This window comes from Schistocerca americana, chromosome 1, assembly GCF_021461395.2.
Source record: "Schistocerca americana isolate TAMUIC-IGC-003095 chromosome 1, iqSchAmer2.1, whole genome shotgun sequence".
NCBI lineage: Eukaryota > Metazoa > Arthropoda > Insecta > Orthoptera > Acrididae > Schistocerca > Schistocerca americana.
The window spans coordinates 987,932,493-987,949,833 of NC_060119.1; the positions used below are offsets into that span (position 1 = coordinate 987,932,493).

General features: G+C 38.7%; 1 protein-coding gene across 1 annotated transcript in view; it reads left to right on the forward strand.

The window, feature by feature from the left end:
• LOC124615964 (protein PBDC1) overlaps positions 1–5,424 on the forward strand; it is a 69,139-nt gene extending 63,715 nt beyond the window's left edge. The window contains exon 5 of the mRNA XM_047144168.1: positions 5,154–5,424. Coding sequence (XP_047000124.1) covers positions 5,154–5,363 — 210 coding nt within the window. The 3' untranslated portion in view covers positions 5,364–5,424. The remainder of the gene's footprint in view (positions 1–5,153) is intronic.
• Positions 5,425–17,341: the final 11,917 nt, after the last annotated feature.

A 17,341-nucleotide genomic window follows, 5' to 3' on the forward strand; every position in this document is an offset into this window, starting at 1 on the left:
GAATGTATTGATTCTAACAGAGTTACTTAGTCTTCATAAAAGTCAACGTATGTGAGCACAAAATATCTTCCACAATTTTGTAACAAGTTGTTTCCATAAATCTATACTGAGCTTTTACTTAGACGCAAATGACCTGTACTTTTTCATTTGTGTATGATGCTCTCAGGTTCCAGTCACCTACAATAAACATTTGCTATAAGAGGTACCTCATTGTTGTTGTTAAAACCACAAATTGTCTGTCTTCCTCATCAGACTTGGATGCAGCCTGATTCTGGTAGGAAAAGAAATGCCATAGCCAGTAACTGCCAAAAATGTTCTGGCACAATACTCAAATTGAGTTTATACTGTCAGATACAGGTAAAATGCAAGAGACTGGTGAGTTCAACATACTTTTCAGAATACTCAAGACAGATGTGCACCAGTAACAAACATATTGAGCAGTTTCGTGAATGTCCAAAGTGACTGAATAGTGGCCACAGTCACAATTAACGTTTTCCCTCTAACAAATGTTGGTTTCGCAATTAATTTTGTGTCTGTGGCCTTGTGGCTTGCATACATCTGCAGATTTAGTGTGTGTCATTAGCCATTATAAATTTGCCATTGGTGAGAAACGAGCATTGTGGTGCACATGAAAATGAGCTGATGCTTGGAACTGGCCATTAGTGCTAAACAAAGGACTTACTTCAGCCAGTGTCGTGGAAATGTCTTTCTTTGATACTGCGACTGCCATCCATGTACACATTATCACCTACCTGTTGAGACACAATGTTAGGAGTGTCTGGAACTAAATTAAAAGAAGTTGTGGTCGGTTCCATTGATTTTGTTGTAGGATTGTACCATCTGGCCACAAAGGTGAGATGTAGTAATTCTAATGCTCCTCCAAATAGGGAAATTCTGTAACAAACACAGTGACCTTTGGTACAGGACCCACCATCGTGCAGAGCTTGTGTTGAATACATTTCTGTACACTTCAGTGGTTTCTCACTGTGGCTGGCTCATCCATTTTCATATAGTTTGCTAGCTAGTCAAACCATTGTAGCATACTTTTATAGTCTCATTCATTTCTGTAATTGTATTTTGACAATACATTTTGAAACTTGGTCAGATTTGTGGTTAACAATTTGTGAGCAAGAGGTGAATGGCTGTTAGAATGAATTGGGACTGAAGAGGCTTTTTTTTTTAATACAAAGCTGATCCAGAAGGTAAGTATCACTTGGATATAAAAAAAAATTGCAATTTGTTTTCATTTGTACTTTACTGCAGAAAAATCTAAAAACCTTAAACTACTGTACAGCATACTCACCTTGTGAATTAGAACATGTGCAATATCATGGCACTACTTGCAACATGCGTGCTTGATAGAATTCAGCCACCTGCGAAATGAACCAGTTTTGAACATTTACCTTCATCTCATCACCACTTGCAAAGTACTGGCCAGCAACAAATTTCTTGAGATTTGAAAAAAAAAAAAAAAAATGGACGTCAGATGGAGCTATGTCTGGACTTTGAAGTGGATGACTGTATTGTCCGCAGCAAAATTAATCTAGTTGTGTTGTCATTATACATGCAGTATGCAGTCATCACACACCATAATTCCTTCAGTATCTCACAGTAAGTTCTACTGCCATTCCAGTAACTGTCATTTAGTTTCAGGTGTCTTGTAACAAATCCATATCGTGTTGTCAGTGACAGCCCATTTCAAAAAATCATTTCGTTCTGTCGCATAATGCTGCAATAAATTCAAGGCTGCTCCCATGTGTTTCCATTTTGGATGTCTTTTTTTGGTACCCATTATGCACACAGTTTTTTGTGGTGGAAATGTTCAGTCACAGTTTCTTGTAATAAAAATCATGAAATATTTTGAAAATGCATTGACTAATAAGAAATCTTTGCTTCTCTAATGGAAGTAGTCGTTCATTGATACAGGGCACTATTTCTTTTGTGATCAACAGTCATCCGTTGTGCTTGTCATCGTGGAAAATTTACTTTCTTTCCTTAAACATTCTAACTCACTTTTGCAACGTATTTTCACTAATCATTTTCTCTATGTTAATTTTCATTTATCTGACAATAAGTTTCATGAGGTTGAACATTTGTTGAATTCACTAACTTGTTGATAATGGCCCTTAGTTCACAGCTGGTGGGCCAATCAATTTTCTCAAATGTGATTATTAACAAATAATGGCTTCAGATCTTAACGAAATCGAAAAAGAAGCTAAGCTACTTTGTTCTCGAGTTGAATGATGTAACTGCGGATGATTGACCATCATGCAGTCAGATTTGCAGGAGATACATGCAAACCGTACTTACTTTCTAAATCGGCTTTGTGAGGTAATATGTTGTCAGATTTTTAACATCTTATGTCATGGGACATTGTAACTGCAGCATTAATAATGACTTACTGCTTCTTTTATGTAGATTATTGTCTAATTATGCAAACTGAAGGTGAAGGGGAAGAAAGAAATGGAAATGGAAGGAACTTTCTGTGGAATCAGTGGCGACAAGTGAAAAAGCATCCTGGGCTGGGACTTGAACCTGGGATCTCTTGCTTACTAGGCAGTTGTGTTAACAATTGTGCCACCCAGACACAGCACTTATCACAAATGCTTGATTTGTCTTGGCACACGCCCCAGCTGACTCACATTCCTCCTAACACCACCTATCTGCAGTCCTTGGCCATGTCCTCCATGCTCGCTAAATATAGAAGTGCATCCTCACTGAAGGCTGTGGGTTCATTGCCCACCAAAATGAATCGATTATATGAATGCATGGTGTCTGTTCTTTTGGATATGTTCAAAGAACAGACAGCATGCATTCATATAATAATTTCTAGTGTTGTAGTGCTCCAGTGTTAGCACCTACCACTAATTCAGATGATGCTTGACAACATATAGTTCAGAAGCAGAATGGGATATCTATTTTCATCAGAAAGAAAGTATTCATATTAGCTTTCATAAATTTCTCCTGTACTTTCCTTAATGTAAATGGAGTTACGACCAATAGAATTTCCACTCAATCTCAGAACATCTATGACCTTTGACTGCAGAATTTGCTGGCTGCAGCAAATCTGATATCTGAAAGTTTATGTCCCTAGTTATTTGTGAAGCTAAACCTGGTGTATTGACTAGCCCTGGTTTCCAAATTGCTGCTGATATCTTCGTATACATTTTTGCCTAATGCATGGCTGTATCAAATTGTCAATCCTTGATGTTATACACCATGTGAACATTAGACTAACAGTAGACCCTTATAAAACTGGCCCTAAAACTGGTCTTTGTTGAAACTGGAAAACTTTTACTTTTGATCCAGAAATATTGTCTGGACAGTAACAACCCCACCCCCCATTGAATTATTTAAAAAATCAAACTCCTATGTTCAAAACAATTTCAACTCTCTGATTACTGTACAGATGAGTTGATCTGTGAAATATTTCCTTTCATTATTTGGTGGAAGATAGCAAAGGTTTCAGAAAGGTTTGAAATTGTGTGTGAAGTTTGTTGAGATTCACTTAAGTGCTCTCCTCAAATACTTGGTGAATATGGTGTGTATAATCTGTGCACTGTGATTTATGCTGCCTCAAGACATATACACAGTTTCTGTCTTTAATATTTGAGTTATTGTGTCAAACATTTAGTGTAAGATTATACCTCTTAATTAGTAGATTATGGTAGCATTTTAAATTTTCAGATTTGGTAAAAAGTTTTGTGGAATACCAAAAATCAAATTTTTATTGGCCCTGGAACCCTTTGATAGGCAACCTGCAGCTGGGACCTACTGACTGGGTAACTGTTTGAGCCATTTAGTAATATAGATTGCTATGTTAAAGAGGTGGAATGAGAACAGAGACCATACATTTTCACGTGTAACCTACAGCAAAAAATTTCATTGGGACTGTGTGTTTGGGGTGAGCCAAAGTTTGACAATGGGGACTTTTAAAATTTATGTGCCAGTTCCTTAGTATTGTTAGTTGTATATCTGCTTCATATTTCTATTTGATTTACTCTCATAAATACTTTGAAATATTTCATATTTTTCCTTTCCATAAAATGATTGTAAATATAGTTCAAACCCATACACTCAAAACTACAATACATGATTCCAGTATTACAAACTTTGCAAGTGTATACTTTGCGTACATGCTTGAGTAATTAATACCTTATTGGCAGCAGAGTTTGGACACAGGTTGAATTTAAAATGACTTTAAAAAAAAATTAATAAGATGATGATTTTTGTTTTTTAGTTAACTTACTGTTTCCATCCATTGTATTTCAACGTCGTCTTTACTGCTAAGTGTCCAGTGATATAAATTCTGTGTGTGCTGGAGGTAAAGTTTTAGTTTAAAAATATGTACTTTGAAATGAGCGTTTGTAGGCATTGTAACTTCAACAAACAATTTTTATTCTTTTGTCGTCTTGTTAAAAGTTCAGTCTCAATATTCAGACCAGTCTGTCAAAATACATCATCATTCCCTGTACAATACATAACAGACATGACTTCTCCTTAACACATGCATTGAACAACTCCAAGGGGGACAAAGGTACACAAACACTTGCAGTACAGCACTCTTACAGAGTATCAAGTTTACTTCCAAAGGATTACATGCGTGAGTGATACTTTTTTTTACACATTTTCAGAATAAATTACAAAAATAGTAATAACAAAAGTTTCAAATGTAATTACAATTTCATATCAAATTGAAAATATGAAAAATAATCGTTTTATGAAGAATACTAATTTTTATGTTAAATGAACACTAATTTAGTTATGAAGACTAATTTAGTTATGTTGTCAAATTACACTAAATGTGTAGTTACAATTTTGATAATCTTGGATCATGTTGTAAATTTGTCTGTATCATACCGTACAATACATAGTGGGAAAGAGGTGCACTAACTGGTTCCATTACATAGCATAGTGAACTGCACAAAGATATGCACAAACCTGTATGAAAACTGTTTCATCACTGTTAAGAAATTCAAATGCAGCTGCTCAAAAGCCAACAGTCATACAAAATTGATAGTTATGCTGATGCTGCTGCTGCTGCTGCTGCTGCTGCTCCTCCTCCTCCTCCTCCTCCTCCTCCTCCTCCTCCTACTACTACTACTAGCCAGTATGATTTTTGTGCAGCTAACATTGATTTATCTGTCTAACAGAAATGGCGTCCTTTTTGTGAGCGGTTCAAGAACATTGTGGAAGACTACAGTTTTGGGACACTCTTACGACTTGATCACACAGGAGAGTACAATGAACAAAACAGTATCCTTGCACCCCGGATACAGTTTTTAGCAATTGAGCTTGCTCGCAACCGTGAGGGTCTCAACGATTGTATAAGACAAAAATATAGACCACGCAGAAATGACTGATTACAGATTTTGTTAATTTCAGGAGAAAAATAAAAAAGTGTTTTATTCTTTTGTGAATGAACTTCATTAAAATTTTAATTAGTATTAATCTTAGCAGAATACCCTTGTTCCTTTCTTCCTTAAGCAGTAGGAATGTAAATAAGTGTCTCTCATGTCATCCAGTGACCTTTCAGTTGTACAGTTGCATAAGTCTCCCTTCCATTTCCATACATAACTGCTTATGTTTGTACATCATGTTCCTAACAATCACTAATGTAGGAGTTATGTATGAAATCTGTGCACATGTCATGTGGTGTTGCAGACAAAAGACCAACTTACTTACAGTAATTTATTATATGCTGGTCTGCTGCTTCTTTGTAATCTGCACTTTTTGTTAATTTTTTTTGTCATCCATAGTTTTATACTTGCAAAGATGCCTTTCTCCCCCTTACTTTTGTACTCCTAATTAATCTGAAATCCTTTGTTTCTAACTGTTTAAAAATAAAAAATTCCAATAAGAAATTTATTAAATTCTGAAAAAGCACATATGGATTGGGCAGTGTGTCATCAGAGCACAATATCCACAAAAATGCAGACTCTTTAACTTTCAGAACAACAGGCTACAGTTCATGGCAAGGAAATAGGGAGAGGGGACAATGGGAGTCATCTTGTTTTCAGAGGAAGTGGGCCAATACAAAAAGAGAGAAAAAATAGTGTATCAGTAAGTAGTGTGTTAGTTTTAGGTCACAGATGATTAATGGAGACAGAAGTAAGGATGGATGTAGTAGAACACACAACAAATGGTGGGAATAAAACAAAATATAATCAGTAGAACAAAAGGTAAGAACTTAAGAAAGTTAAATAAATAAAATGCACTAACACAACAGAGTAAAGAATGAGTGGGAGGTGGCAAACATAGAGTGAGTTTGGGAAGTTAATGGGATGAGAGGGTAAGTTGCAGAATATAGGAGGAACATAGCATTGGATGTGAGGATTCAATGATCAATTAGTTGTAATAGGCACTAAAGTCTCTTATTTAATGTTATAGTATGTGCTCAGTAACCATGTACTATGTAGGTAGCTTCCCAGTGTCGATTCATGGTTCCTGTCATTTCTATAAAGAAATCTGCATATTAAACGGGTTGACTGGTATATGACACATGTAATTTCGTGGATGGGGTTGCCATTGATAATATACATTGCATCAGTGGTGGAGTACTCTCTTGAGATATGGAAGGGATGGATGGTTCCGGATGTCGAAAGGCTGGGTGGGGGTGGGGCTGGGGGGGGGGGGGGGGGATACTTCTGTGTTTGGAAAGGAACCTCGTTCCTAAGAGTTGAGAGAGGGTGGGAGAGTGAAGACTGTCTGAGATTAGTTTTTGCTTAAGGCCAGTAGGAGTGGTTGCAGGGAACGATGGTCTGCCAGAGTCTGGTATCATGTTGAACAATTTCGTGAAGGTGTGTACAGATGCCAGAGCTGCAGGGGAGGGAGCTTTCACTGTGGAAGGGACTACAGCTATCAAAATAATAGGTATCATTGTTTGTTGTATACTAAAAGTTGGAGGCATACCTTTGAGGTAAAAGTCAACAGGTAAAATGGAGATTTAAAATTTGGAGAAGGCCCAGATAAATTTCAGTTTGGAAAAGAAATTAACCTGTGGTAATAAGGATAAGAGTTTTTCACCTTGAATCCAGTCCACGAATGTACCATCAATGAATCTGTTCTAAGTTATGGGGCGTAAATTAAGGGAGTACACTAAACTTTTTCCATTGACTTACTTTTAATATGTTATAATTGTTTATGAATTTTTTGTTTTATTTATCTTTCTTTTCCTGTACATCCATGTAACTCCTCTCCACTTTCTGTCATCTCTGAACAGAAGTTTGATAATTCTTACTGATGCATTATCTTTTCATCTTACTCCTTGAGATGCTTTTTGCATCATCTTTGTGCTTGCTTCCATCTCGGGACTAAATCAATCTTTATTGACATGGAGTCTGAGTGACCTATCCTCACAGCTCTGACATCTCCTGTATTTTACCTTTTCTGTCTAAAAGAAGAAATCTGTGGTTCTGAATACTAGGAAATTAGTCTATTTTTGTGTGTGAGCACTGGCTGGCTCAACTGCCTACGTGTGAAGTAAGTAATTTGATTTTAGCATTTTATGATGAGTTAAACAAAAGCTATAAAGGAAGTAAAATTCCCATTATACAAAATTTTAAAGTGGGCAGAGAAGGGGATGCATTTCGAAAGGTAGCACTTTAATGTAACTGTGGACTGCTGGCAACGGTGGCAGAGTGGTTCTAGGTGCTTCAGTACGGAATCACGCGACTGGTACGGTCGTAGGTTTGAATCCTGCTTCGGGCATAGATGTTCGTGATGTCCTTAGGTTGGTTAGGCTTAGGTAGTACTAGGTTCTAGGGGACTGATGACCTCAGATTTTAAGTCCCATAGTGCTCAGAGCCATTTTGTAACTGTGGACTGATATGCAACTCACAAAATACAGAACTGGAAAGTGAAATTGTGAGCTGTTTGAACGTGTACCAATGATGAGCAATGTACATTTGTTACTCCTATTAAACCCTTTACGTACCACTATTGGACTGCGTCCAACATCATGATTTTCTGCTACGGCTCTGCTGTCGTTCGATGTCAGACACATTTCCATTATTGTGCTTTCTGTCCACTCCATTGCTGGAATTCGCTACGCTCATGGCAGCACTTAGTATGAAGATGTGACAACTCAAAGCTTGTTGCATTTGCCTGTTTATAGTACAATAATGGCCAGTAGACAGTGTGGTGATATTGCTAGTTGGCTTCTCAAAGACCTTAGGATGAAGGAGAATTTAGTGATGAAAGTGACTGGGAAGAAACTTCCACTGTGTGCAGTGATATGAGTTCTAGTGAATCAGAATCTGCTGATGTAGTGGACAGCATTGAAGAGACAGCCTGTACCTATAGCAAATACCTGGAAAGTTTATTGTGATGGCAATGGCACTCTTATCAAGTTTCCTTTTTCTGCCCCACAACAAGATTTCACCATTCCCCATGGTGTTCAACCAAAATCTGAAGTTGAATATTTCCAACTTGTCTTTACTGACAATCTTATTAGTGAAATAAGTACACTAAAAAAAAAAAAATGAAATCATGGAAAATCCAGGATGGAATGTAACAATGTGGTGAAAAGGAAAGTTGCCACTCACCATATAGTGGAGATGCTGAGTCGTAGATAGGCACAACAAAAAGATTGTCACAAATATAGCTTTTGGCCAGTAAGGCCTTCATCAAAATTAGATCACACACACACACACACACACACACACACACACACACACACACACAACTGCAGTCTCAGGCAACTGGGGCCACATTGTGAGCAGCAGCTACAGTGCGTGATGGAAGTGGCGACTGGGTGGGGCTGAGGGGGAGGGATAGTAGGGTAGGGGTGGCGGTCAGTGAAGTACGGTTGGGGAGTGCGCAGGTACGAGTGGAAAGAGGGTAGGGCAGCTATGTGCAGTCGGCAGGTGAGATGGAGGGCAGCGGTGAGGTCAGGAGGGGGGGGGGGGGGAGGTAGTGGAAAAGGAGAGAAGTGAAAAGACTGGGTGCGATAGAGGAATGAGGGCTGTGTAGTGCTGGAATGGGAACATAGAAGGGGCTGGATGGGAGAGGACAATGACTAATGAAGGTTGAGGCCAAGAGGGTTATGGGAACATAGGATATATTGCAGGGAAAGTTCTCGCCTGTGCAATTCAGAAAAGCTGGTGTTGGTGGGAATGATCCATGAAACAGGCTGTGAAGCAGTTGTTGAAATGAAGGGTGTCATGTTTGGCAGCGTGCTCAGCAACTGGGTGGTCCACTTCTTTCTTGGCCACAGTTTATCATTGGCCATTCATGCAGGCAGGCAGCTAGTTGGCTGTCATGCCCACATAGAATGCAGCGCAATGGTTGCAGCTTAGCTTGTAGATCACATGACTGGTTTCACAGGTAGCCCTCCCTTTCATGGGATAGGAGATATTTGTTACTGGACTCGAGTAGGTGGTGGTGGGAGGATGTATAGGACAGGTCTTGCATCTAGGTCTATGACAGTGGTACGAGCTATGAGGTAAGGGGTTGGGAGCAGGGTTGGGTAGGGATGGATGAGTATATTGTGTAGGTTCAGTGGATGGCAGAATACCACTATGGGAAGGGTGGGAAGGATAGTGGGTTGGACATTTCTCATTTCAGGGTACGGCAAGAGGTAGCAGAGACCATGGTGGAGAATGTAATTCAGTTGCTCCAGTCCTGAATGATTCTGATTTATGAGGGGAATGCTCCTCTGTGGCTGGACGGTGGGACTTTCCTTTTCACAATACTGTCATGCTAAAAAAAGATACAGGAAATCACTCAACTTACAAAATACTAAACTTGGCACCTGTGGAGGGACATTTCATTAGAAGAATTGAAAGGTTTTCTTGGAGCAATACTGAACATGTCCTTGAATTTAAATTAGTTGACAATTTTACAGAAGGCTAGCTAGAATGAACCGTGTCTGTCAAAAATGTTTCTTCGAATCTTGCTTTTTTGGCAAATATTTTGGGTGTCACATTTAATTCCACCTGTCACAGCTCAGGGGTGTCACGTATGAGAGGGAGCAAGGTGAAGAACTTTAGTGAGTATATTGACAATAAATGCAAGGAACTTTGTATCGAAAAGAAATGTGGCTGGAAATGAGAGCACAGTAGGATTCAATGGAAGAATAAGGAAGAATTCAGTTAAAATGCTACCATCCAAATAAGCCTATGAAGTGGGGTTTTCCGGAGTGGCTGAGCGGTTCTAGGTGCTACAGTCTGGAACCACGCGACCGCAGGTTCGAATCATGCCTCGGGCATGGATGTGTGTGATGTCCTTAGGTTAGTTAGGTTTAAGTAGTTCTAAGTTCTAGGGGACTGATGACCTCAGAAGTTAAGTCCCATAGTGCTCAGAGCCATTTGAACCATTTTTTAAAGTGGGTTTTACAAGATTTCTGTCTGTGTGATTTAGAAAATGGTTCTTCCTCCTCACATTCTAATTATTGAAAGAAAGCTATGGAAAGTGTAATTCATCTCTATTTGTTTTCCAACCCAAATAGTGATTCATTTGGAACAGCTATTGTTAGCCTTTTAGGCAGTCACATTTTTAATGACAGGTGCTACACAAGCCCTCAACTTGCTTTGGAACTAACTGCAAAAAATTAAATTTCATCTAACAGGTACAGTTATGCCTTCTAGGAAGGAGCTTTCCACCGATTTGAAGAAGAGAAAACCTGCTTAATATGGGTTATGTGCCTATCGGAGAGATGAAAATTGTGTATTTCATTCCATGGCAGTAGGCTAATGACTATGCTGAGTACACTTCTTAGTTCTCAAACCCAATTGATCACTATTATAGGAAGAGAGAGCGTGCGCAGTTCCGAAACCCACTGTTATTTTGGAGTACACAGAATTAGGGTTTATGGGAGGAGTGAACAGAGCTGACCTTTACTGTGGTTGCTATGGTTTTAGAAGATGGTCATAAATGTGGTGGCAAAAGAATTATTCTGGCTGATTGAAGTTGCTGTAGTGAACAGTTATATTCTATTATTAATAGATAAAAATGAATGTGCTAAACAATTCTAGTTGGCCATGTTAGAAATACAAATTCGAGGAAAAGGAGGAGATACTACATGGAAAGATGCAGTTGTTAGTTATGCAAAATGAAGGGAAAAAATTGTGAGAGGATTGTATGGTTTGCAGGAAACGCAAGAAGAATGTAGGAAGAAGAGAGAGAATTTTCTACTCTGGAAAATGCAAGAGGAGGTGTAGTCTTCACCTGGGATAATGTTTTAAGAAGTACCATACAGAACATATTTATAGACAAACACTAACATAGTTTCAAAAATTACTGTAAAAGATAATAAAGGTGTCAAGTGACATCGTATTGCATTTTAGTTTCATTTGAAACACTACAGTAATAACCTGCAATGTCTTACATCCTTAACAAGATAAAATAAATAACGGTTGGTAAGAATGCATTTATTAGAAAAAAAATGGATTGGAAAGGTTAAATTGAGTGATAATGATCATTAGGGTGTCAACTAAAGTATAAAGGTTCACATATGTAAAGAGCTACATGATACAGAAAGAGAGATTGATTTTGCTAGTAATAAATCATTTGCAGGCAAACAATTATAATGCAGAAAAAGAAAAATTGAACCTTGTACAGTGTCGATTGTCATTCAGAAACCAGAGGATGATATATCAAAAAAAGTAAGAGAGATACTAATACACATGCAAGTGAAGATCTCATAAAAGAGAATGTTACTGAAGTTGCACAACGAGTGAGTAAGTATATTGTCTCTGTGAAATAAGACTGATGTTTTGCTTGAGAGAATCGCACCACAGTTTACTTATGAAACTAAGCTGTACGGCACTAGCCTGATTATAAATACATGAAATGCGTTCTTGTTTGCGAATATAGACAACCAGCAACTGTGTAATGGAATGACAACAATGGAAATCCGTGCTGGACTAGGAACTGACTCTGGATTTCCCACTTATTTCCAGCAGTTGTCCTTCGATTAGGCTATCTGGGCATGACTGACGGCCTGACCCAAACTTCCATATGTCATCAACCATGTGCCTACAACTTGCACTCGTACATTCATTATGTTTATTACTGTGCGGGGGAGACATTTTAATTGAAAATTGCTTGCCCATGTCTGTGGATAGATACAATATTGCAGTACCTATGTTGTTCAGATGTATGATGCAAAGTCTCCCTTGTACAGAAACATACATCATGAATGTACTATTGCAGGTTGCAGACACGTGGTTGATGACTTGGAAGTTTGGGTGTGGCCATGAGTCATGCTCTGATAGCCTGATGTTAAGGCGACCACTCACAATAAATCGAAAATCTGGGTTCGAGTCCTGGTCGGGCATGGATTTTTCACTGTCGTCATTCCATTAAACAGCTGATGGTTCTCTATATTCACAAATGCATATACATTTCACGGATTTTACAACAGCCGTAGTCGTCACAGTGCCTGTTCCTTCAGCCATGCATGCATGCATGTATGTATGAAGGAACTTTCCATTGTACATTTGAACAACAGAGGCACTGAAATATCATAATTATAAACAGTTGTTGTCACCCACCTAGTAGTTTCTGCACAGTAATGAGTGATAAGTATTTGTGGAGTCTTAAGTTCCAAACATTACTTCACTGGAGGACCAGTCTGATGTCTTTCAATTACTCTTAGCTTACATGATTCAGTTTAAGGTCTTATTTTACGCGTAAGTGGAGAGAAGTTCTATAAAATTTACTGAAACTAACTTACTCTTAGCTTACGTGATTCAGTTTAAGATCTTATTTTACGCGTAAGTGGAGAGAAGTTCTATAAAAGTGGACCTGAGAAAGTAGTGATATCAGCACCACTGGTGCTGCAACATACCTAGGCAAATGGCTGTGTTGCTTGAAGTACTGTATGGCTGATGTCTATGTAAATAAAATTGTAAATCTTTATTTTTCATACTCTTATATCTTCGAAAGTTCTTCACTGATTCCCGTGAAATTTTGACACAATGTTGCATTCGAATAAGTGCATGTCTTTCTGTAGCTACTGGAGCACCATCTGTTGAATGTAAATGTAATGTAATATAAAATGGAACCACTGTTAGCAAACCTCCTGAAAAGCTCTTGGCCGATTTACTTCAGATTTTTATAAAATACTCAAGCAGAAAGATGTAGGCTATATGTTTTTTAAGCAACACTATACAGGTTTACTGTTAAAACCAACTGTGCAAAAGAAAATTCTGTGCTGTGAAAATGTGTGATTCTCTTTCCCAATGTCAGTTTCAACTACGGTAGCAGGGCATTTAAGCCATTAAACAATAAATAAGGGTCATGGAGAGAGAGAGAGATAAAATCTGAAGAAGTTGGTATGCAATCGAAATCACCCACTTCTCCTGAAGACCTATATATGTGTTACTTATTAGCTACTTGCTTGGACATTCGTTCAAATGGTGTAAACATTTCATTAGAAAATGTGGAAACATTAGAAGAAAGAGGAAGTACTACATGTGCAGACAAAGTTGACACTCAGCGCAGTGGCTGATGGGAGCGAACATAAAGGCATTTCCCTTAGCTATCGGGCCAAGTGTCAGTTTTGTTTGCATAAATATTAACTGTGATGCTTCTGTGAATTGTGGTTTGAACGATGATTATTGCACTAATTACAGTCTAGAGCAAAAATACAATACCTTCCTAGGCCGGCCGAAGTGGCCGAGCGGTTCTAGGGTCTACAGTCTGGAATCGCGCAACCGCTATGGCCGCAGGTTCGAATCCTGCCTCGGGCATGGATGTGTGTGATGTCCTTAGGTTAGTTAGGTTTAAGTAGTTATAAGTTCTAGGGGACTGATGACCTTAGAAGTTAAGTCCCATAGTGCTCAGAGCCATCAGCCAGTACCTTCCTAGCCCGATGAAAACATGGAGAGTGAAAGTAGATTCACACTTGATGGAACTTCATAGTCACATCAAAAGATTCTCCTCTGCCTGTAGTTCAAATAGTGGCATTGTCACACACTGTCAACAGAATATTATTGACACATCACGTCACATCAAGGTTTCTCGGGAAGGATGTTTTTTGGATGTTTCAGTGGGCCATTGATGGAGTCATGTGATATTTCCCTATTGCTGCCAACAAGTAGCACCTTCATATTTGTTTTGTTTAGATCAGACAAACCTTAAGCAGGCTATCAGCTTCCGCCATGGTGATATTGGACACCTAAATCTTGAAATTCTCTTCGTAATTTTTGTTTGTATCTTGCTTAACAGGTAAAAAACCTCTTGTTTAGACATTCTGGAATATTTATAGAATGATGACTCCTCCTCTTCCAGCTCCTTATAGAGAGTGTGGAACTCTCCTTCACAGACTCGGTTTTTTTTATTATGTTATAACAGACTATTTTTGTTTGCTGTTCCTGTTCCTCATCATCAAGTGCAACAGTAATCATTGTAAGCTGCTTTAAACTAAATTTGGGCATTTTATGACAATCTACCATGAACTATGAAATAGCCTCTCTGGGCTATTCACACTTTACAGAATGTCACCGTCACATCCATCGCGTCAAAAGATTCTTCTGTGTAGCTAAAATGGTGGCATTCACTCACACCATCAATGGAACGTCATCGGCACATCAAGTCAGCGTCATGTCAAGGTTTCTCGGGAAGAATGTAGACGGATTCACACTTAACGGAACGTCACTGTCAAGTAACCATCACGATTTTGACCGTCGACAGTGAGAGGAATTCCTGAGCATTCACACAACATGGCACGTCAATTACAGCTGGTTCTTAAAATACTCACCCGAGGTGCTAATTCGTAGTTCATGGCATATTGTCATAAAATGCCGAAATTTAGTTTAAATCAGTTCACAATTATTGTTGTTGCACTTGATGATGAGGAACAGAGAGCAAGAAGAATCTGGGCTAGAAAAATGTTAAAAAATAAATACTGTGAAGGAGAGTTCCATGAAGAGGCGGCGTCATCATTCTACAAATATTTCAGAATGTCCAAGCAACAGTTTTTTTTACGCAATAAGCAAGATGGAAATAACAATTACAAAGAGAAATTCAAGATTTATGCATCCAATATCACCTCGACAGAAGCTGATAGTTTGACTACAGTATGTCTAGGTGGGCCATTATAGTGTACTTGAAACACTTTTATGTATGTTTCTTGCTACCTGCTATCCATCATTAATTTATTGTGAATCTTATTTTAAACTTCTGCATGCTACATCAGCTTTACTCCCAGTTTTTCTTTTCGCTATTCCACTGGAAAAATCGTGGGTACAGCACATTGAACAAGCTATGTATCGTTTATTTTGTGATTTATTCCTTCGGTGTATAGAATAAAATGCTTTAACTGAGTATTGTCTTCAAGTACATATTTAAGGTATTATCGCTGTAGGAGTCAGTGGGGAATACTTTCGTGGTAGTTCACACTGTGTACTTAATTTAACAATTGCTCGCCAAGTAGGCTACACTATGGTCCGTTGAAATATTCTTCCCGAGAAACCTTGATGCGACACTGACATGACATGTCAATGATGTTCCATGGAAGGGGTGTGTGAATGCTACCATCTGAGATGCATAGAAGAATCTTTTCACACGACGGATGTGACAGTGACATTCTATCAAGTGTGAATCTATCTTGTTTCGACAGACCTACTTGGAGAGCAACTGCTACATTAAATACACAATGTGAACTATTACGAAAGTATTCTCCACTGACTACTATTGCAATAAGGCCTTAATATGTAGTGGAAGACAATACTAAGTTAAAGTATTTTATTTGATACACTGAAGGAATACATCTCAGACTAAACAATACGAATCTTGTTCAATGTGGTTTGTTCACGATTTTCCAGTGGAATAGCGAAAAGAAAAACTGGGAGTAAAGCTGATGTGGCATGCAAAAGTTTAAAATAAGATTCATAATAAATTAACGATAAACAGCAGGTAACAAAAATATATGTAATTGTAGTTAAAGTATACCAGAATGCCCCATCTAGACATACCATAGGCAAACCAATATTTGTAGAATGATGACCCCTCTCCTTCCAGCTCCTTGTAAAGAGTATGGAACTCTCCTTCACAGTCTTGATTTTTTAACATTTTTCTAGCCCATATTCTCTCTGCTCCTCATTACCAAGTGCAATTGCAATCATTGCGAACTGCTTTAACCTAAATTTCGGCATTATACGATGATCTGCCATGAACTATGAATTAGTTAGTGCCTTTGGTGAATATTTTATGAACCAGGTGTACTGTCACGACATTCTTTCGACATTGACGTGCCATGTAGTGTGAATGCTCAGGAATTCTTCTGACTGTCGATGCTCAAAAAAGTGATGGTCATGTTCTGTGACAAGGAAAAGGCTGTAAATTTTTTGGTTAAATGAAGGAGGGAGAAAAAGCTTGAAGTTATAGAATGTTTAAAATTAGTTGAGATTTTTGACGTTTGGCTGTCTGCAGAGGGACGTGGCGCTGTTTGCCCAGGAAACACCAATGGTGAGCCGGCTTTCTCTACAACACCACACTACCAGTGGTTCTGCTAGCCTTGCCACACCACGAGTAAACAATGTCACGTAGTGTCATGCATTAGATGCATCAGCATTCGTCAGCTGTCTTTGTAAAGTCGTCATTGCCTGGCGTTGAAGTATTCTGTAGTCGTCAGGTGTTGTGAACAAGTGTGTTGTAATGAGGAGGTATTGAATAGAATTGAGGAGAAGAGATCATTGTGGCACAACTTGACTAGGAAAAGGGATCGGTCGGTAGGACATATTCTGAGGCATCAAGGGATCACCAATTTAGTATTGGAGGGCAGCGTGGAGGGTAGAAATCGTAGAGGGAGACCAAGAGATGAATACACTAAACAGGCTCAGAAGAATGTAGGCTGCAGTTGGTACTGGGAGATGAAGCAGCTTGCACAGGATAGAACAGCATGGAGAGCTGCATCAAACCAGTCTCTGGACTGAAGACAACAACAACAACAACAGTACCTGAATACAAAATTTGCAATGAGAATGTCGTCCGTGAATACGTTCACTGTTTGGGAAGATACGTTCTGCTGCAAAACATTCCTCGGAATTCGACAACAGTAACGGACGAAACGCCATACCACTCTGTTCTGATGCTTAAAGTTCCAACAATGCAATGGAGGAAAGCTGATATTTTGCTCCGGGTGCAAAGAAATGCTCCATGAAATAAAGTTGAACCTAGCATGTATTAGCCGAAGTTAATGGAACTTGTAGGGGCTGTATAAGCCAAAACTTCACGCAACCAAGTCGACGAACTGGCTAATGGTAAAGGGCATAGGCTTTCTTCATATCATGATCATTTAATGGGCCTAGCTCAAAAGTAACGTGGCGAGAAACAACTAGTAGTTTACTCTCACTGAGGTTGAAATGCTGACAAAAGAGGCCACTGCAAATGT